This window comes from Engraulis encrasicolus, chromosome 9 (assembly GCF_034702125.1).
Source record: "Engraulis encrasicolus isolate BLACKSEA-1 chromosome 9, IST_EnEncr_1.0, whole genome shotgun sequence".
Lineage (NCBI taxonomy): Eukaryota > Metazoa > Chordata > Actinopteri > Clupeiformes > Engraulidae > Engraulis > Engraulis encrasicolus.
The window spans coordinates 19,603,281-19,626,738 of NC_085865.1; the positions used below are offsets into that span (position 1 = coordinate 19,603,281).

The 23,458-nt window shown below is 43.1% G+C and overlaps 1 protein-coding gene across 1 annotated transcript in view; it reads right to left on the minus strand.

Moving 5' to 3' along the window:
• mtrr (5-methyltetrahydrofolate-homocysteine methyltransferase reductase) overlaps positions 1-23,458 on the minus strand; it is a 45,360-nt gene that overhangs the window by 315 nt on the left and 21,587 nt on the right. Inside the window, exons 13-15 of the mRNA XM_063206707.1 lie at positions 4,468-4,560; positions 683-877; positions 1-35 (exon numbers count right to left, since the gene is read on the minus strand). The exon at positions 1-35 is cut by the window's left edge and continues 315 nt beyond it. Of these exons, the coding sequence (XP_063062777.1) occupies positions 1-35; positions 683-877; positions 4,468-4,560 (323 nt within the window). The remainder of the gene's footprint in view (positions 36-682; positions 878-4,467; positions 4,561-23,458) is intronic.

Consider the following 23,458-nt stretch of genomic DNA (forward strand, 5'->3'; position numbering starts at 1 on the left):
TGTCATTGACGTCCTTGGCCATGTTTTTAGCGTCCCTGTAACCAAGATGAGACACACATACAGTACACACACGTTAGAAGGTTAAAAGTGGTAGTGGTATAATACAGACAATGATACAACAACCGTCTTCCTGTGAAGCGTAGATCTACTCACAGATGTGGCAACTGGTGAGTGGCTGTCTGACTCACACATACCTGTTTGAGGTGTCAAGACAATGGTTTACTAAAATGCTTGGCTAGATGGCCTGCCTCCCTCCTCTCTCTCCCTCTCAAAAAACAACTTTGTGAAGGATACTTCCTCACTCTCACACACACCACACACACATGCACACACACACACGCACACACTCTCTCTCTCTCTCACATGCACGCACGCACGCACACACACACACATGCACACACTGTCGCTGTCCACTCAAAATCGTGGAAAATCTTGACATTAGCAAAAACTGAGAACAACACTGTCAACAAAATATAAACACAGCACAATAACCTCCAGCAAAACACACACACAAACATAAACACACACACACACACACACACACACACACACACACACACACACACACACACACACACACACACACACACACACACACACACACACACACACACACACACACACAACTAGGATCGGAGGGAGAGGGAGCAGTTCAAACTCCATCTGGACCCTTCTCACCCACCCGCAGACGTAGAGGCAGCCTCCGTCCTTGAGCAGGATCCGGGTGACCTCTTTGGCGTGCTGGAGCAGGCTGTGCTGGACATATCTGGGGCCGGACGTAGTAGCAGTGCTCTCCGTGCCCTCGCTGGCGTCTCTGGAGAAGCAGGCTCGCAGGTAGGTCAGCACGCCGCTAGCCGCAAACCTCTCCAGCTCCTCCCTGCGGGGCAAAACAACAACACATCACAGGACATGGAGCTCGACTTGGAAACAAAAGAGAATGGATTGTGGGGTGTGGACTGCGAGTGTGGAGGTCACTGAGGTCAGCATGATCGTGTATTGTGTTGAAATAATGTGAGATGGTGAGTCTGGTGTCCCACAAGGAAGCATACTGAGGGCCAGTGATTTATTGTCATGTCTAAGTATTGTAAGCTAACCTAACTTCACCTAGCCTAACCTTCTCAGAGGTTTTCAAAGCACAAGTTTAACGATCATCTGTGTAAAGAGATCCTTAACATAAAGGGAATATTGTCAGTAGTTGCTGATTTCGAATGTGAATAGCTGAAAATATTAGTGTTATTTGAAGTAAAAAATACAAGCTGCACACAGATGAGTACACACTTTTACTGTTAATTTGTGATGTTAAATGTTAAATTCAGTGGTTGTGTGCATTATGTACTGTGATGAGCAGTATGATCAAAATGACCTTTGGGGCTAAATTTTATATTTTTATATCATTTTTAATCTTGACACCATAAAATCACTCAGAACTGAAAAATGCTTTAATCAGCTTTAAACAACGATATATATTTAGTTTTGTCTGACCTTCTATCCACAGTTTTTCAGGTTAGCGCTTTCATACACAGCTTGACAGTAATAGACTACCCACAGCACGAGTGTTCTTTAAACGGAAGGTTTTTGGATGCAGCTTGACATTAATAGCTACTGTTGGCAGATCTGCACTTGCGCCGGATGACGAAGCATTATAGATTTAAGGATGGAGCCAAGGTTAAATGACTCAGTTGGCTCATCCTTTTGCTTCTGCCTCATCATCACCCCCCTCTTCCCTTCCCTTCTCTTCTCTTCCTCCAGGCCGATAACCTGCTGGTCAGGAAGCCAGAGAGAAGCAGGCGTGTTGGCCAACTCTGTCACTCCCCGTCTCTAACTGAACAGCTTGCTGAGGTAATCAAGCCTAGCTGACCTGCAGTGCCAATGTGTGTTTGTGAGGTCAAAGCACAGCAGTGTTCAAGGGTCTGTGAGACACCCAGACTCAAATGCACAATGCACAGACTAGAATATTCTCTCTCTCTCTCTCTCTCTCTCTCTGTCTCTCTCTCTCTCAAAAACTGCATGCACACACGACACTACATACTGAGTGATATCGTTCAATAAAATGTGCATGTGTTCCAGCGATGCCAAGCCTAAGGCTGCGAGAAGAGCACATATGACTCAATGGCAAAGGTTCAAGTAAACTAAAATTCAAATGTTCCATTAATGAGTGAGAGTCAGAGACTGGGAACGTAGGTTTAGAGTCAAAACACTATTGCGATATTTCCTTCTGTAGTCCAGATCATAGCAGCTATTAAGGTTTCACCATGTGACACGTGTAGTGTCTGTGCACCTCTGAAGTTTCCTCTGTAAGTATGGTTATGGTGAGCTAAAACGATCAGAGATTTGCAGGCAATCACACATCAAGGTGATCTGGGCTCCCTGTACTCCTGCAGTTCCAAAACAAGGTGCTTTCCTCCACCCCTTTCATGTAACGCACTACTGCCGTCTTCAGACTCCACAGAAAAGACTAACTGGCAGCGCAGCACCTTTGAATGTCTGTTTGCATTTTACTGACATGAAGTAGATGGATCACTCCCTAAAAACAGACGCACACACATGCACGCACACGCAAACACACACACACACACACGCGTGCGCACATATGCACACCAAGCACACGGACACACAGACACACAGACAGACACAGACAGACACAGACAGACAGACAGACAGACACACACACACATCTGCGTCTACATGCGCGCGCGCACACGCGCACACACACACACACACACACACACACACACACACACACACACACACACACACACACACACACACACACACACACACACACACACACACACACACACACACACACACACACACACACACACACACGTTTGGTACTGCTGAAACTGTTTAGGAGTTATGACTTGTTTTCTCCCAAGCTTGGCTGTCAGTGAGGAATTTCAACCTGTCAAAAAAGTGGGCGAACTGATTTTATTTTATTTTTTCTTTGGCTTTCCTCACATCAAAGACTTAAATGTTCTTAAAGTCCTCTGCTAAGCCTGTGTGGTGTGGTGTAGATATTACATGCCACCACACAAACCCCAAAATCCTCAAATAAAAAAATAAGAGTGAGGGGGAAAAAAACATGTTCAAAGCATAATGATAAAAATACCAGGGACGCTCCAGGAGAACGACATGAAACAAAGTATCCAACCGTGCTCGTGTTGAGTTTAACCCCACTAATCAATACCGATAGCCCTGCTCATTCACCTTTCAACTGTCTCACACTCTCTCTCTGTCAAACACACACACACACACACACAACACACACACACACCTCTCAGCGTCCACTCCACACACATTTGTTTGACCGTAACACACAGCGGCAGACGAGAGAAAGAGAGAGGGCCTGGCCTTGGATCTTGCTGCGGCGTGGCAATGATTACTTGTCCGTGTCAGTGGATTAGTGTGTCGTACAACACCGCCGCTGCTACCCCCCTTGCCCACTCCTCTCCTCTAACTCACAACCCACCCCTCCACTCCCGTGGCCGAATGGTCGTGTCATTACTCACCCCTCCTGCACCAGGCTGAGTTATGGGCTCGGGGCCGCTGGGACCGCCCCACGACACATACATAGTGTTGTGTAATGTCTTGTTACATGTGTGTGTGTGTCTCTCTCTCTCTCTCTGTGTGTGTGTGTGTGTGTGTGTGTGTGTGTGTGTGTGTGTGTGTGTGTGTGTGTGTGTGTGTGTGTGTGTGTGTGTGTGTGTGTGTGTGAGTGTGAGTGTGTGTGTGTGTGTGTGTGTGTGTGTGAGAGAGAGAGACAGAGAGAGTATGCCTGGGTGTGTGAGTATATGTGAGAAAGAGATAGCGAGAGTGTGTATATGAGAGAGAGAGAGAGAGAGAGAGAGAGAGAGAGAGAGAGAGAGAGAGAGAGAGAGAGAGAGAGAGAGAGAGAGAGAGCTTTTGTGTCAGAGAAAAAGAGAGAGAGAGAGCTTGTGTGTCAGAGAGAGTGTGAGCGTGCGTGTATATGTGTGTCTCCAGGCACATCCAGGTCTCTGAGGGGAAACGCTTTAATTTCACTGCCATCTTCATCATCACACATCCAAGGACGGGTCAGCATGGGACAGCGGGGCTGCGATGCGATGCGATACGGTGGGGGATACAGGAGGGGTGGGTGTGTATGTTGGGGTACAGTACACTGCTGTGCTGTGTTGTGTTGTGGGCTAAGCAAAGGTGTCATGGCCAGCCTGTTGCAGAATGTTTCTTACATGAGGAAATGTGTATTAGAGACAGCCTGGCGCCAGAATGTCAGATGGAACTAGCCAGGGGGGGTGCGAGAAGGAGAGAGAGAGAGAGAGAGAGAGAGAGAGAGAGAGACAGAGAGAGAGAGAGAGAGACAGAGAGAGAGAGAGAGAGAGAGAGAGAGAGAGAGAGAGAGAGAGAGAGAGAGAGAGAGAAAGAGAGAGAGAGAGAAAGAGAGAGAAAGAGAAAGAGAAAGAGAGGGAGGGAACATCACACACACACCTGAAGAGAAAGTCTCGTTCTTTGTGGCGGCACCCAAAAAACAACCACGTCTCCCCAAAACAGCCATCTGGATCAGCTTGTCTCTCCTTCTCCCTGTAACACAGAACACATGGACAAGACAGATGATCAGTCACACATGCAGACAGGCAGACACATAGATAAATCAACAGATAAATCAAGATAGATAGATAGATAGATAGATAGATAGATAGATAGATAGATAGATAGATAGATAGATAGATAGATAGATAGATAGATAGATAGATAGATAGATAGATAGATAGATAGATAGATAGATAGGCCAAATTAGGCCAAAAGTGTGGACTCACCTTCTCATTTAATTAATTCTCTTTATTTTTGTGGCTATTTACAGAACTTAGTACATTTTCAGGGAGGGCATCAAAACTGTGAATGAACACATGTATAATTTTTCGCGTAACAAAAAAATGAAAATATATAAAAAAATAAAAACAATTATTAAAAAACTATCAAAAAATGCCAAACAGTGGCATGTTTCAACAAGCTTATTTTTCTGTCGATTTTCAAGTAAAAATACCCAGTCGGTCGAGTGAATTTTAATTGATACAAGCAATAGAAGAGGGATTTTCTTGATCTGATAATGGGTCACTTGGTCAGCATAGCTGGTTATCTAGTTGAAACAGTGACACAAAAAGTAAAAGTAAGTGAAAAACCCTGCCACAGATTCCCTCCAACACAGGTTTGACCTCTCCAAGTAACTAGCTATGACTCAATATCAGATCAAGAAAATGTCTGTAAAATGCTTGTATTGGCAAGTGTTTAAAACAAGGTATTAGGTCTCAAAATTGTAGTTCTACAATTCTAGTGAGTTATTGAAGGACTTTAATGTTCAATTAGGATTGACATGACTGACTGGGCATTTTTATTTGAAAATAGACAAAAATAAGCTTATTGAAATATGTGGGGCCATCAGTTGTGCCGTGTTGATGTCAGGTGGATAGACAGCTGACATTGCTGTTGGACAACAGCTAGAATTATATTTTTTGGTAAGCACGTAATTCTCCATGTGTTCAAGCACAGTTTTGATGCCCTGCATGAAAATACACAATACAAATCCACGAAAATAAAGAGAATGCATGAATGAGAAGGTGAGTCCACACTTTTGGTCTGTACTGTAGATAGATAGATAGATAGATAGATAGATAGATAGATAGATAGATAGATAGATAGATAGATAGATAGATAGATAGATAGATAGATAGATAGATAGATAGATAGATAGACAGTGATGTAAGCGGTCATCTGAGCAGATAAAAGATAAGTCTGACATCAAGTAGAGCAAAAAAAGTTTACAAAAGGTCTAAGGCACTCAGAGAGAGAGAGAGAGAGAGAGAGAGAGAGAGAGAGAGAGAGAGAGAGAGAGACAGAGAGAGATAGACAGAGAGAGAGAGAGAGAGAGAGAAAGAGTCAAAGAGACAGTGAGACAGACAGCGTCCCTGCTCACTCACTGACACGGCAGACAACTTTGAAATGAAGGCTCTTCGAAATTACATGAAGCCCAACCGATTTTCCTCTGATAGTCTGAAACAAGCAGCGGAGGACCTTTCTTTCCAATGACAGACGGTGATAATAACTGGCCTTTCAGAGAGCAGATCGCTGATAGGAGTCTGGTAAAAAGCCTAATCTTGTTTGATGAGAACACAGATTGCTCACTCTAATTACGATTAGCATATTTACAAGCCACATCACACTGAGCACATAGGGACGCGCACATACACACCCACGCACGCAACCAATCACACATACAGAACACAGTCAATCAGACACACAGACTCAGACACAACAGCCTCCATAGTCAGTGGCCAGAGTGGAAAAAGTCAGTAAGCTTGCCAGGGCTGTCTGCTGTCGGTTCTATTAATCCATAGACACCCCGCTCTGAGCCACCAGACAGCTGTTTAATCAGACAACAGAACATACTAGGAGTGCTCTCTCTCTCTCTCTCTCTCTCTCTCTCTCTCTCTCTGTCTCTCTCTCTCTCTCTCTCTCTCTCTCTCTCTCTCTCTCTCTCTCTCTCTCTCTCTCTCTCTCTCTCTCTCTCTCTCACACTCACACACACACACACACACACACACACACACACACACACACACACACACACACACACACACACACACACAGTATCATAAATGGGAACTTTTGGAGCCCACATACTGTAGGTACATAAACACACACACACACACACACACACACACACACACACACACACACACACACACACACACACACACACACACACACACACACACACACACACACACACACACACACACACACACACACACACACACACACACACACACACACACACACACACACCAATGTACACATGCAGACACACACACAGTTGCACAGAATCTTACTTACAACCTGGATGCACTGGTACTAAACAACTATAGGCCCATATCCAATCTACCATTCATGGGAAAAATAATAGAGAAAATTGTTTTTAACCAATTAACTGCCTTTCTAATGTCTAATAGCTACCTTGATAAGTTTCAATCAGGTTTCCGTGCCTACCACAGCACTGAAACAGCTCTTATTAAAGCTACGAATGACATAAGATTGAATTTTGATGCTGGCAAATCATCCGTCTTGGTGCTACTAGATTTAAGCGCAGCTTTCGACACAGTTGATCATGCTATACTACTACATAGACTGGAACACTGGGTTGGCTTAACAGGCATAGTGATTGACTGGTTAAAATCGTACTTACAACAAAAAAGTTTTTTTGTCGCCATTGGAAGACATACCTCATCACCGATGTCTCTGAATTGTCCATTCTGGGACCACTACTGTTCAATCTGTATATGTTGCCACTGGGACACATTATCGAGATTAACTCCATAAATTACCATAGCTATGCGGATGATACCCAGCTCTACTTATCTATGTCCCCCATTGACTACACCCCCCTTGAATCACTCTATCATTGCATGGACCAAATTAACAAATGGATGTCTCACAATTTCCTCCAGCTGAACACAGATGAAACTGAAGTAATTATATTGGGGAAAATAGAGGAGAGACAAAAGATTGCTACTATCCTTGAAACGAAGGGACTGAAAGCAAGGGAAACAGTTAAAAATCTTGGGGTCCTCATTGACATTGACCTAAACTTCATCAGTCACATGAAAGCTATTACTAAGTCTGCATTTTATCACATAAATAACGTCTCTAAATTTAGGGGCCTCATGTCTAAACATGATCTGGAGAAGCTAATAAATGCCTTCATTTCTAGTAAGGTTGATTACTGTAACAGTCTTTTTACTGGCCTCCCCAATAAGACCATTAAACAGCTTCAACTTGTACAAAATGCAGCAGCAAGGGTTCTTACAAAAACAAGGAAGTTCGACCACATTACTCCAATTTTAAGATCGCTGCATTGGCTCCCAGTAAGCTACAGAATTGATTTTAAGGCAATGCTACTTGTGTTTAAATCATTAAATGGAATGGGGCCCACATATCTACTGGATATGTTTCAGCTGTATGCACCAACCAGGTCACTAAGGTCAACGGAGAAGAATTTGCTGGTGATTCCAAAAGTCAAAACAAGGTGTGGAGAGGCAGCCTTTAGCTTCTATGCTTCAAAGCTTTGGAACCAGCTTCCAGATGACGTAAAAAATGCACCCACTATTGATAGCTTTAAATCTAGACTCAAGACAAAGCTGTTCTCAGATGCTTTCCCCTAGCTTAAATGTATTATTATTATTTTTATGTTTATTTAATTTGTTTTATTTTATTTTATTATTATTTTACCTTATGTTTTATCTTAATGTTTTAAATGTTTTTTGACTCTAATTTATTTCCTTCTTTCTTCGCTGTTTCCTTTCATTTACATTTGTTAACTTTGTGAAGCACATTGAGTTGCACCTGTGTATGAAATGCGCTATATAAATAAACTTGCCTTGCCTTGCCTTGGCTTAGTTCTTATCGCATCAGTCTTTCTGAAAATGTATGACAAACTAGCTCAGAAAATGGGAAAAAGCGACAACCACAGGTGCATGAGGAAGATCTACTGTATGATCGAAATGTTGCTCCCAATAAATTAAGTCTTTTGCCAGCAGTGTGCAGATCCTTCCCCTCATTCTACATAAGCCATTTCTGATTTGGCACCTGCTGATGCCCTCCTGTTGGACGTGCGCGCCTTCCACTACAAAAAGAGACAGACAGACAGACACACACGCATGTTTGTACACATCAAAACTTACTCTAGACCTTCACTGTGACATGCATGTAATCCCTTCAAATGCCTTACAGACAGACAGACAGACAGACAGACAGACAGACAGACAGACACACCCACACAACACACACACACATGTACGTGTGTACACATCAAAACTTTCTCTAGACCTACACTGACATGCATGTAATCCCTTCAAATGCCTTACAGACAGACAGACAGACAGGCAGACAGATAAACAGGCAGACAGACACACACGTGTATGTGTAAACACATCAAAACTTTTTCTAGACCAACACTGACATGCATGTAATCCCTTCAAATGCCTTACTATAATGTATATTACACTACAGAGCTTCTATAGTCTCCTCCTCCCCCAAGAAGCATCTTTCATGCAAAAATCTATGCAGCATCTATTTTTGGGGCTTGCGGTTTGCCTGCCAGTTTGTCTTTTTATTTCATTTGGGAATAGGCACGAGCCTCTGATTACCAGGAAGGGAGGGAAATGAGCAATCCCCCTGATGTTGTCCCCGGCATTCAGCAAGATTGCTCTCCCCTCCCCTCCCCTCACTCCCATCCCCTCCCCTTTCCTGTTTCTGGACAGTTTGCGGTCAGATGAGCAATGTTAACAACACCCCAGTTTTCTGCCCTCATTGGATTGCATTGGGCCTGTGCTGTCACGTACAATTCGCCGTTTCTTGCCTGACTGTATTGAGTTTTGTCACGTAGATTGATTATTTACATCATGGCTGTTCCAACAAGGATGTTTGTTCTGTGTTTTGTGAAATGTGACAGAAAGAAGTAAGGAAAGGAATCACTTTTTGAGGCAGGTTCTGTTTGTTTGTTTGTTTTTCTCACCACATGGGATGTTATGTCTCCTACTGTTGTGTCTGGACAGTTTGTGGTCAGATGAACCACTGATGGCACCTACCACAAGTCATTCTGGAGGAAATGGAGGAGAGCGCTGGTTATTCACTCCACCCCATCCCAAATTCCATCCCCACCTGACAGGGTCGAGAATCACACTTGCAACCCTTGGGCTATGGGCCTGATTTGCTTACCACTTGCTCACGACTACCCTAGAGCAGTGATTCTCAAACTATGGGTCGCGGCCCTCTGGTGGGCCGCCAGAGGACAGTCCTAGAAAAAATATCCTCAAATTCGCTCACATTTTGTTTAATATAATCACATGTTGTTTAGTGATCTTATGTCTTTTGTGTGTAGTAGTGAGTAGTGAGCACTTCCTTATTTGGTGTTTTGTGTTATGTAGTAGCCTACTATTAGGCAGGATGTATGTTTAAACACTGTGTCATCATTTCAATCGCGGAGGTAATATTTTACCGCAAGTTATTTTGCGCGAGTTAGACCCGCGATGTACAGTGTTACATTTCCTATCTGCCGTCGTGATATGGTGTATTTTCATGCTGATGGTGTTGATGTATGTGTAAAATGTATATTTGTAACAATTATTTAATCGATTGTGAGGGGAAACATTGCCATTTTGACTTGCTAGACCTACAGTATTTCCTAACTATCAATGCAGCATTTAGTATTCAGCTCACATATGTCAGGCTAATGCATATTTCTCTGAGCTGTGAATGCTGGCTTGTTTCTTGTTAATTTCATATTCAGTATTTAGGAGTGATTTTATCCTTTATCATCCGTTTCCCTTTCAGAAAACCACACACACACATGCATAGCAATTATTTGTAATTACTGATTTAACATTATTATATTATATTATATTATATTATATTATATTATATTATATCTATATTGTATTATATTATATTGGGTTATATGGTTTGGTGGGCGCCAGAATTTTTTCACATTTCAAAGTGGGCCTTGGTCTTCTGCAGGTTGAAAATGGCTGCCCTACAGTTTATCCCACATCCAGAGATACCACTGGCTAAACATCACTAATGATATTACATTTTTTTCTTCAATTGCAATTTCTCAATTTCTGGAATCATGTCTCAGATTCTTCAAGCTCTCCACACAAATTCAAAAACTCACACCCAACGGGCAAAATCATTCACTTCTGCAAAATGATGTGCTCTTCTAAAAAGGCAATTCTGTTATCAAATGACACACACAAGGGATCATTTGAACTGGCACTCATATGAACAGTTTGAACACTAATGTGCAAAAATATTATACTCAGCCTGACCAACAGTAGGCCTTATTTTGTTCAGTGTTTCACTTACTGCAGAGGGTGTATTTGGGTTGTAAAATACAGAAATATTGTTTTTAGACTCAGTGAACACGTGTGGCAATACATTTATTTTACATATTTTTCTGACACTGAAAAACATGCTAACTTACTGTAAAACAGTGGACAACCACATGAAAGTGATTTCTTTTTTTAAAAAGCTTTTTTGCTCCCATTTTCTCAACAGGAAGGAGAGACAGGACATGAGTGGGGAGAGCGAGACAGGGAAGGATCGACAAAAGACCTGTGCCGGAACCAAACCCGGGTCGCTGGCGAAGCAACCCAGCGCCCCACCAGGCCACGGCAGGACCATGAAAGTGAGTTCTTGTATTACATATTTTATCGTTCAACATCTCAAATTAGTGTGAACACACTGAATCGTCTCATCTGTTTAGCAATATCACTCACAACGTGTGTGCTTATGAAGGGACTGATTGGTGTTTCTACACAGGTACTGTATGAAAGGAGTTTGAACATTTGATGAGGAAGTGACACATAGTATGGTATTTGATTGTAGTAGTACTTTGATTGACAGTGTGTTCCATGAGAAAACCAGGGTTTTTCCTTCATGAAAATTGTGTCAAATCCAGACAATTGTGTGTCTGTAATGGAAATACTAAGGACATGACCACAGGTGAGTTTCCTGGAGCTTTGCCAGTCACAGCCCTTTGCAAAGCTCTTCTCACGGCAGCACCAGGAGCATCTGGAAGCCTTGTGGCCCAATCTGCAACCGGCCTTCAAATAAACGAGCTGCTCTCGCTCGGCGCCAGCCCTGAAGGAATCAATACCAATATGAAAAAAAAACCTGGATTTCATTTTGCTGTACCACACACACAGAAAGACAGGCACACACACACACACGCCAGAACCGACTAAAAACCGAATACAAATTGCTTGATTTTTTGCTGCATCGTGCACGGGAAACTTTATAGCACGTACGTACGTACGCGCACACGCACGCACGCACGCACACGCACGCACGCACGCACGCACGCACGCACGCACACACACACACACAGACACACAGACACACAGACACACAGACACACACACACACACACACACACACACACACACACACACACACACACACACACACACACACACACACACACACACACACACACCCTGCCTGGCAAGGATGAGACCTTAGGCCCTTAGACACATCTTGTGACTCCTCTGAGAACCCCTGAGCAACATACAGGAGAAGTCTGGAAAATAGCCATATTTTTTAAAGGGTATCACCTCAATACTGGGTGCGTTCTAGCCTTCCTGGCTGGGATGAAAAAGTGGGTACTCATACAATAGAAGGGACCTTGGAAATGACAGCCTACATCCCGAGGAGATCAGGTTGCAACATCACACACCATATACACACAGGAATATCACATACCCCATGGGTGCATTACATATTGGAGGCCTGCAACTTGCTTTTATCTCTGTGTTCGTCTTTTCCATTTAGTCGGCCTTCATATGGGCACAGGTCACTGACTCTCAGTCAGCGTGAGCGATGAAGCAGTTGTTGCAGATAAGGCATTTGTTTGAAGTTGCGACTTTGTGATACAAGGCGCATGATCAAAACCACATAGCCATGGATGCGAGTTTGAGTGCTGCACATACAGATGTATGCATGTGCGCAATCGCATTCACACATACGAGTGATTCTCTAATTCGCCTACACTTTTAAGTCCGTGGATTTTATTTGGCAATTCCACTAACTATTAACTGCATCCAATGATGTTTTGGACATTAGAAAACATTTATCTTTCATATAATACAGAAAGTGTAGACATAGCATTATTTCCCTCAGCAAGAATGAATATTTAATACTGGTTTTGGGCTTTTTCATGCCGTCCTGTTTTCCAAATGTCAGATTCAGTCTTCATATTAGCATGTAAAGAAACTTGTTTTGCCCAAGACGATTGCAAATGTTGATTCACAGTAATCATCACAATATGACAAAACTGTCAGAAAGACCACTGTCCTTTCCATTATACATGAAATTTGCCATTTTGTGTTTGTCCACGAAAACTGTGTTAACGGTGTCACGGTCTGAAACCTCCTCCATAAATCAGTAATGGTTTGGTCTTAGGCCATACGAATAACATCACGTGATGTCATAACCTCTTTGGCAGGATACGGGAAGACTTTTTGGTAAATATTGAGCTCCATCCTTCCATAATTTAATCCATTCTTTTTCATGTTCTCATAGCGGGAAAATTGCCTGTCAACGGTGTTATCAACATATTCATAAGAATCTGAATTAGAAATCACATGTAGAAAAACACAGATAAAGCATACAGATACATGAATTGATTAAGGTGTTGTGGTGGAACTTCTGAGGTCCTCAGTTAGCACAACACCATAAAAATGGCTGAAATGTCAACGGTGTTACCGTCAATGGTGTTACAATTAAGTATGACAGTCAGGGTTGCCAGATGAGGCTGATGATTTCCAGCCCAAAAAGTGATCAAAATCCGCCCTAAAAACCCGCCCAATTCTATTGATTTATATGGCAGTGGGAAGGTTTTTCTGATAGATGCCATTTTTACCCGCACCCGGCCATCCTAAGCAGCCCAATTGGGCGGGAACCAGCCCAATCTGGCAACACTGATGACAGTTGAGGAGGAGTATGTTTTTGCCAATTTATATACATATTGACAGACAAACACACTAAATAATTTGTGTTCTAGGGAGATGGGTTTGTCTGCTCTGTTTTTTCTCCTAAAAAAGTGCCGACTTGTTCCCCTGCACTGTTGACCATAACACCGTTGAGTAACACCGTTGACTGTTTTGAAAGTGTTTTTGCGCTATTGATCCCTTATGTGTTGGAAAAATCCTATGAACATACACTAGGGATTATCTCTGGAGAAGGAAGTCTTGTGTAAGGAGGGTGACTATATTCAAATCAGACGTTACAGGGATTTATGATGAAAAATGTGTCAGTCTGTATCACAGTGACTCATAAAATCCTACTTATGAAGCTCAACAATCACATTTTCTATATCAGTTGCACAGATTAAAGACAACATTACTGCTAAGGGACATAAGCACTTTCAAACATATATTGTTTCAACTCTGTAGTATTTTTATATATGTTTGAAATGACATAGTATTTGTCCATAACACTGTTGACAAAATAATTAAGCAAATGTTCGCTTTCATTAGAGTATTTATCAAATGATTTAAGATTAAGCTTGGCAATTTGTTTGTTTGGAAACTTAAATATATACACTATGTAAACATCTAGGTCATTTAGTTGAAAAAAAATACTGATAATTGACATTTTGCTTTTGCCAAAAGCGTAGGGGAATCGTAGAATCGCTCATACGCATTCACATATACGTGCACGCAAGCACAACAAAGCAAGCAAGAACACTCTCACACACACAAACACTCACACTCACACAAACACAAACAAACAGGAGGTGCCTGTGTGAATATTCAGGTTGAAACCCCATTTTTCTATCCCCTGTACACATGCTGTGTATGAGTGCACACTACACTATAGTACACACACCATACACACTATACGCTGCTGGAGACAAAGATAAAGGAGAGACAGAGATAAAAACCAAGTAATGTAAGGGCGGCACTGCTAGATGATATTACATATCGTGCACCAATGTACTTAATTAGTTGGATGCTGTCACAGACACTTTATGAAACAGCATCTTTTGTATTATTTATGAGGAGTGATACCTGCACTCGTTAAAACATCAGTCAATGTAGAAAGCGAGTTCCATCCACTTAGGCCCATGCTGTCTCTAATGCACAACCCCACTGATGTAGACACACCATAACAACTGTGATGGGTTGAGATTGCAGCAGCGCATTTGGCATCCCTTCCATGCACACAAACACACACAGTCACACACACACACACACACACAAACACACACACGAGCACACACACACACACACACACACCCCCCCCCACACACACACACGCACCTGCACTCACGCACGCACACACGCACGTGCACACGCACGCGCACACACACACACACAAACACGAACACACACACACACACACACACACACACGCACCTGCACTCACACACGCACACACGCACACACACACGCACACACAAACACACTCACACACACACAAATGCACGCATACACACAAACACACAAGCTGGCACATACAAGGATGCACACCATTCCGGCTGATCCCGCTTTCCTGTCAATTTACCTCTAAACTGAAATGTGCACGTCGGCAGTGTAATTGCAGAGCGAGGCAGCACAAGAGCATAACTGCTCACAATTTCGTGGCCCACTTGCGTAGGACAGGGCACATATACCGTACTCTGGAGAATAGATGAGGGCGGCACAACTCTACATCAGTCTTCAAACCACAAAAGGCATAAAGAGTCTGAATATAGTCAAATCAAGTTATTGTGCCTACTACTGATAGCTATGAATGATAGACCTTTATTGAAGTGCTGCTTGTTCCCCACCTTAATGTTCTTTGCAGAGTCATACGTGTTCCTGGCGTCATGGCAATAGCTCTAGGATGCGTGGGGTGAGAGGACTCATTTATCACTTCACGCAACCCACAGCAAAGGGAATGGGAGACCAAAATAAAACGAATGCATGCAGCGAGCTCATACAAGTTCAGGATTTGTGCCATAAGTCAAAACTCTCGCAGTGTACTTTTAAGTGAAACAGACAACAACACATGGGCTCCCACCAAACCAAACAATCTTGGCCTTGTGGCTAACCTTGCCCTGTGTTGGCTTTAAGTGGATACAGCTGACAGCATAAGTCAAGCCATCTGAGAAAACAGTGGATCCTGTATCATCCTGTATTTTAACATGCAGTTAAAATAACAACGATGGTCTTTACAGCATTAATAAAAGAAGGTCTCCTCGTGTAAATGGCAAGAATTGAATTGAAGTTGAATTTGAATTTCATGAAACGAAAAATGAATACTTTCATACAGTTGTTGGTGCAAACCGCAAATTCACCAAAACTGCTGGAGAAGAATTCCTGACATAAAGCTCACCGCTGTGTGGTGTAGAGAACCCCAGGGACTCCAGAGAGTGTTACTTACAACTAATATTTCAGTAAAAACATTCAGCCATCCACCCTAGCTGCTCAATGTCACCTACACGTCCCTGGCCAGAGACTTTCAGGCACTCAGAGCACCTTCCCAATCCATTTTATACCAACAAAACAAGGGGACTCGCCTTCTTGAACAGAACACCCAGGGGCTTTCCCATTTACCAGCCTGGCAGTTGATCTCCCCTGGGGAACCATGAGGGACATTAGTAGAGCCCTCCACAGTCCCCTGATGGATTCACCTGCCATGGCTGGACTTTCAGAGAGCTTCAAGCATCAAGTCAAGTCTGGTTTTATTGTCAGTTTCGTCATATGCACAGGTCATACAAGAAAATCGAAAATTATGTTTCTCTCTCTATACCATGAAAGGACATAAACATACACAGGAGGGATTGACATTTACAGACTGACATCAAAGTGCAAGACAGGACAAGTAACACTGATGGACCAATAACAGTTAAGTGATGAAGTAATAAATAATAACTGACTCTGAGCATTTAACATTGGTGAGTGACAGTGATGGATCAGTGATAAGCCAGTAACCATAAAGTGATAGAGTAATAGTTACTGGTTTATCACTTCTCATTTGTATTTCCCACAGTGGAGCTCTCTAACATCAGTGGACTATAACAAAGTTACCAGGTGTATCAGTCCCGTGCTCCTTTGCTGTTGAAGCACTTCAAGCTACAGTAATTCCTTTGTATGTAAATATGAATTACTATTAGTTATTGTTATAGTTGTTTAAGTAGTGTAGTGCAGTTGAAGGGTTTGACACAGCCAGGTCAATGTCAACTTTCTGTAAGCTGATAGCCCTTTATTCTAAACTTCCTTACAGGTTATACAGAATTAATATACAAACAAAACATGCAATTAAATGAGGCAAATGAGTGTGATGGTTCTGCTTCAAGAATTGTGCAAATGCAAATCTGTCTGTGTTGCTTAAACTTGTTTGTATTCATGTACTGCGTTCACTGAAAATGTTAAACATGTAATTTAGTCGCTGTTAGGATGCAACAACGATTCTTGCACTTCAGCACTTCATTTCCAAATCATGTTGAACAAAAGAGAGGCGCGGCACAGTCCCTGGTTGGACATTCCCCCAGGCAGCGCTGTATAGCTCATTTTACCCCCGACAGTCATAACTTTGCTGAAAGTGCTTAGTCCAGCAGCTCAGAGCATGCTCACATCCACTGGGTTTCTAATTCGCCTGCATGCTTTTTACACACCACTGCTGTTCATCAGAGGAGCCGACAGGGGGGGAAACAGGGACAGTTGTTCCGGGCCCAGGGAGAGAGGGGGCCCAGAATTGGGTCCTCATTACATTGTATGCATTGGGCTGGGGGGTCCTTTCAAATGACTTTGTCCTGGGCCCGGTCAAAGCTGTCAGCGGCCCTGCTGTTCATCAGCATGTCTGATGCATATTTCTTAAACAGAGTTACATTACTTTAGATGTAGACCGATTGCACCTACCTAGCATGCCCAGGAGAACATGTACAGCAAGAGGGCTTTGTAAAAGGAATAACAAAAAATGCAATCATATCTGTTATATGTTTGTACATGTTCTCCACTTCCAGGGAACAAGGTGCAATATTTGTACTGTAGCAGTCATCATAGCAGCACTTTCTGGTGTCCTTAGGTAAATACTGTACAACTGAGGTTAGACAACAGCTTAGAACGACAGCGTAAAATGGCTTTCAACACAAGTGGACATTTTCCATTTTGTGTCTACTAATATTCACAAAAAGGGACCTGAAGCATCCACTTCACATTGAGCTCCGTGGAGGTTGTATTATGAATACAAAAAAAGAAGAAAGACGGAAGAACGAAAACTGACAAAAAAATCATCAGTGGCGTAATGGTTAAGGATTTGGACCATAAATTCCTCTGCAAGCAGAGCACAATGTGGGGTGGGGAGTTGACGACCAGACCTCTCCTGTGCCAACATCTATAGCAAAGGCATATCCCCACACTGCTCCAGACCAAGGGCAAATTTCATTATCCAAACTTCTGTCCTTCCTTGTGCTTGTGGCCTCGCAATGTCATTGACGATAGAAGTTTAATTCAATATTTTGCACAAGCGCAATTCAAAAGTCATTTTCTTATTTGCAAGCGGAATATTGAATTGGGAAATGTCTCCCAGTGGTTATAGTGCCAAGGCTGACAGTGGGGAAACCTTATTATTTTCGACACAAAGACGGTGCATCAGCGAAGCGCAAGTCCAAAAGCATAAGTCGAGGACGGGAGTTGGGGTAAAGGAAAGTACCCAGTCATTTCCCCAAACTCGCGTCCTCGTCAACAGTCAGTTTTATATTAATAAGCATCCATCTAACATTAATATAAATGTGATCTACCTGAACACTACTATACCATACAACCATGACACTTTGAACTAGAGATGTACAGGATCCAAGATCCGGTTCCGGATCCGGCAGGATAATAGGGCTTTTCAGACTATCCGGATCCGGCAGGATCTGAAGCAGTGGATCTGGTATCTGTACCTAAAAATCAGGATCTGGGGCATCTCTACTTTTTACATAGCCGGGTCATTTCACGTGAAATCAGACACTTTGGGACCCGACCGACCCTGATTTCAATCATACTTGGTGTGCCTTTTTAGTAGCAAGGTAGCACCCCAGAACTGCATTGGTTTGAATCTGACACTAATATTAAGGGAGAAACAGACTAGGAAAGGTTCACATGGGAGGGTAGGACACTATACATTCAGCCTTGAATATATCAGTCAGTGTTAGTCACAAAACGATGCCTGTGGTGTTATTTGAAAGCTCTTTTCTGGCTCTACATATTACACAATCAGCTTGGAATACAACAACTCTCAGAATATGAATTATGATAAATTGAAAAATTAAAAATTGAATATCTAAAAAAACTATATTTTAAAATGGCCAGTTCCTTGTCCAAACGTAGCCGGCAATGTCATTAGCAACACCTCAAATGCTGGTGTTCGGTTCTTTATTCATTTCAGAGAGAATTTGACTCACAAATATGGCATCATACAGACCACTTACTAATAATATGGTAATACCATAGTCAGGGGCGCTGCCAGAAATGTTGGGCCCCATGAAAGATTCGAATTTTGGGCCCCCTTAAGGGCCCCTCTCAGTGCTTGGGCCCCCTTAAGGGCTCCTATCAGTGCTTGGGCCCTTAGAATCTGTACCACGTTTCCCCCCCTAGCGGCCCCACTGACCATAGTAGCATCACATGACAAAACAAAAACAAAACAAAAATGGTCAGTTTCCATGGTCCCAGGTTTCAGAAACTAAGGCAGATGTCCATTTATACACACCAAATGATGATATGTGAATGTTTGAACATTCCTTCTCTGTGTATCTGTGTCATCTTCCCTTTACCGTACTTTAAAGAGATAATCAATGGCTACACTCTCATTTTGTACTCTACCAGTGCATTTGAAGCAGCAGCTGTGTCTTTTGTAGATAATGTATAAGTACGTCCCGTTGCAGTTACAGGTTCCACTACCAGAAGCACATCCTGATGATCCATGACAAGTCTATCTGGTCTGAAGGGAAAAGTGAAGGATGGAGATGGTCCATGAGGATGCAGGAAGTTCAGTTTCATCTCTCCAGTGCTCGGCATACATTCCTCAACACATGCTAGCCACCAGTTGCCATCATATACAGCTACAACATACCCTTTGATGCTTGAAAATGTAACACATTCCTTTACTGAGCTCACTCTTTCAACTCTGCCTTCTCTTAATGCTGAAAATGGCCTAACTTCCACTGTGTCCATTGACAATGGGCAGAAGCTGTGTAGTTTTTGAGTACCTGGAATAGTTCTTGCAGATTCCAACCTTTTCAACAGGTTCTCAGCTTCATGATGGTACATCTCTGTTGTGGCAAACTGGCAATGGATGTTCTTGAGAGAGATGCACCATCATGAAGCTGAGAACCTGTTGAAGAGGTTTGAATCTGCAAGAACTATTCCAGGTACTCAAAAACTACACAGCTTCTGCCCATTGTCAATGGACATTGGGTCATTTTCCGCATTCAGAGAAGGAGTTGAAAGAGTGAGCTCAGTAAAGGAATGTGTTACATTTCCAAGCATCAAAGGGTATGTTGTAGCTGTATATGATGGCAACTGGTGGCTAGCATGTGTTGAGGAATGTATGCTGAGCACTGGAGAGGTGAAACTGAACTTCCTGCATCCTCATGGACCATCTCCATCCTTCACTTTTCCCGTCAGACCAGATAGACTTGTCATGGATCATCAAGATGTGCTTCTGGTAGTGGAACCTGTAACTGCAACGGGACGTACTTATACATTATCTACAAAAGACACAGCTGCTGCTTCAAATGCACTGGTAGAGTACAAAATGAGAGTGTAGCCATTGATTATCAGATTTAAAGTACGGTAAAGGGAAGATGACACAGGTACACAGAGAAGGAATGTTCAAACATTCACATATCATCATTTGGTGTGTATAAATGGACATCTGCCTTAGTTTCTGAAACCTGGGACCATGGAAACTGACCATTTTTGTTTTGTTTTTGTTTTGTCATGTGATGCTACTATGGTATTACCATATTATTAGTAAGTGGTCTGTAAGATGCCATATTTGTGAGTCAAATTCTCTCTGAAATGAATAAAGAACCAAACACCAGCATTTGAGGTGTTGCTAATGACATTGCCGGCTACGTTTGGACAAGGAACTGGCCATTTTAAAATATAGTTTTTTTAGATATTCAATTTTTAATTTTTCAATTTATCATAATTCATATTCTGAGAGTTGTTGTATTCCAAGCTGATTGTGCAATATGTAGAGCCAGAAAAGAGCTTTCAAACAATACCACAGGCATCTTTTTGTGACTAACACTGACTGATATATTCAAGGCTGAATGTATAGTGTCCTACCCTAAAATGTGAACCTTTCCTAGTCTGTTTCTCCCTTAATATTAGTGTCAGATTCAAACCAATGCAGTTCTGGGGTGCTACCTTGCTACTAAAAAGGCACACCAAGTATGATTGAAATCCGGATCGGTCGGGTCCCAAAGCGTCTGATTTCACGTGAATTGACCCACCCTAGGCTTTTCAGTCAGTCTTTCACAACCCCAATTGCTGAATGGAGTGAAAGCCCTCTGGAAGCGGCCATTGAAGGCAGTGCGGCAGTAAGCCAATGAGTCTTAAAAATAGTTTGCGCCAACGTAATAAAAAGGGCCCACGTGTGCAAGTTGGCTATGTGTTTCAACCCTTTCGTAGGATCCGGTATCCGGCTCCGGATCCGGCAGGATCTTAAGCAGTGGATCCGGTATCCGGCAGGATCCTAAAAATCAGGATCCGGTGCATCTCTAGTTTGTACAACTAATAAAGTTACTCTACTCTACTACTCTACTCTACTTTGAAACGAAGACAAATTTCCGCATGTGCCTTAAGACACTACCCCTTTTATAAATTAGCTGTTACCGGAATGGCAATGGCAACTAATGCCCTGCACCTAAAATAACGGTAAGTCGCTTTGGATAAAAGTGTCAGCTAAGTGTAATGTAATGTAATACAATGTAACTGAGCAGGGGTGAGTTTCTCAAAAACGTATCTGTTAGCCAGTTAGCAACTTGGGTAGTTGTCAATGGGAAATTGCATTGCAAACTTTGGTTTTGAGAAGTGCACCCCCGCACAGTTGATGTCTAGCGGCCCAACTCCTCTGATGCTATTGTCCCCCTCCCTTCTTCTCCTACGCTGTGTGTGCATTCCAATATGCAACCTTGCTTCCTCCACTTGTGCTTGTGGCCTCGCCCCGCCTCCTGGCCCCTCCTCCGTGGAGAAAACGATAAAGTTTCCCAGCTGTCAGCCTAGCCACAACACCATCCCAATTGCAAATGGGCTAAAGACTTTACAATTGAGCTTTTACAAGATAATGAAATATAATGCTGTTGTCAGTGATGTCATCATGACATATTACTTCCTGGTACGAGTTCACTGTGTCTGTGATCAGACGGCATCCTGAGGCTGTGTCCGATGAGAGAATAATCTGGGAGCCTGTGTCATCACTGCTGTGACGCGAGTGCCCTTGGGCAGCTAGGGCAGTGTTTCCCAACCAGGGGTACGTGTACCACTAGGGGTACGCGAGCACACCGCAGGGGGTACTTTGAAAAATGTGATAACGACAATTGAATAGGGTATAGTCATACTGGGTTAAAGGAATATATAGAGAGCATGGGATAGGGGGTACTCATGGCACAACTAAGAGGTTTAGGGGGTACGTGAGAAAAAAAAAGGTTGGGAAACACTGAGCTAGGGGGTTGTAGCGCCGTGTGACTTTGTCATCGCCTGACATCGCACATTCATCAGGACCCTGGTGTCACACAGGTGCAGTTTCTCTCACTCTCTCTGTCTCTGTCTCCACCCCTCTCTTGCCATCTTTGTCTATTTTCCCCTATCCTATACTTTGTCTCTCTCTCTCTCCATCAGGCAAACCTTCCCCCTCTTCTACCCTCTCTCTATTCCTTTCTTCTCCAGCTCTGTTGTACTCTCACCATCATTCGCACATACACATACACACATACACACACAGGCAATTTCTTATTTTCTAACACTATTGCTCTTACTATCACTCTGTGTCTGCCTGGCGATCAATCCATCAGTCTTGTTCCCTCTGAGTCTTCCTGTCCAATCCTCACACAACACTCACTTTGTCTAGACTTTTCAGTGCGGGCTCTCTCTCTCTCTCTCTCTCTCTCTCTCTCTCTCTCTCTCTCTCTCTCTCTCTCTCTCTCTCTCTCTCTCTCTCTCTCTCTCTCTCTCTCTCTCTCTCTCTCTCTCTCTCTCTCTCTTCTCTCTCTCACACACATATATAATAGCACCTTGAGCACTCAGCATCAGTCATGTATTCAGCCCCCACACAAGTTCCTCTGATTAACACCTTGGCATGGTGTGCCAAGTGTGTGTGTGTGTGGTGTGTGTGTGTGTTTTAAGTGTGGCAGTAGTATGCATGTGTGGGGCTGGGGAGTGTGAGCCTTTGTGAATGTGATATAGTGTGTGTGTGTGTGTGTGTGTGTGTGTGTGTGTGTGTGTGTGTGTGTGTGTGTGTGTGTGTGTGTGTGTGTGTGTGTGTGTGTGTGTGTGTGTGTGTGTGTGTGTGTGTGTAGAGTGTGAAGAGAAAGAAACGTTGAAGTGAAGTTTCCGCGTGTGTCTTTCTGCTCTCCGCCTCACTGCCTTGCTCTCCCATCCACAGCTCGCCTTTCTCCTCTGCCTCTGCTCTCATCCATGAACATAGTGTATATGTACCTCATACATTTTCATCCATACATCCCACTCCTGCATTCCTCTACCCATTCATGCATTCCCCAAGTGTCAATCCATCTCCATCTTTCTGTCATTTATGAATGCCTTCGACCTGTCTCTTCTTTTCTATGGGAGTTCCTCCAGCACTCAGGCCATGACTAACGCCTGCTCTACTACCCTCGCGGGCCCCATAGATAGGGCTGCGTGCCCCCCTTGACAAGTCCTCTTCCCCA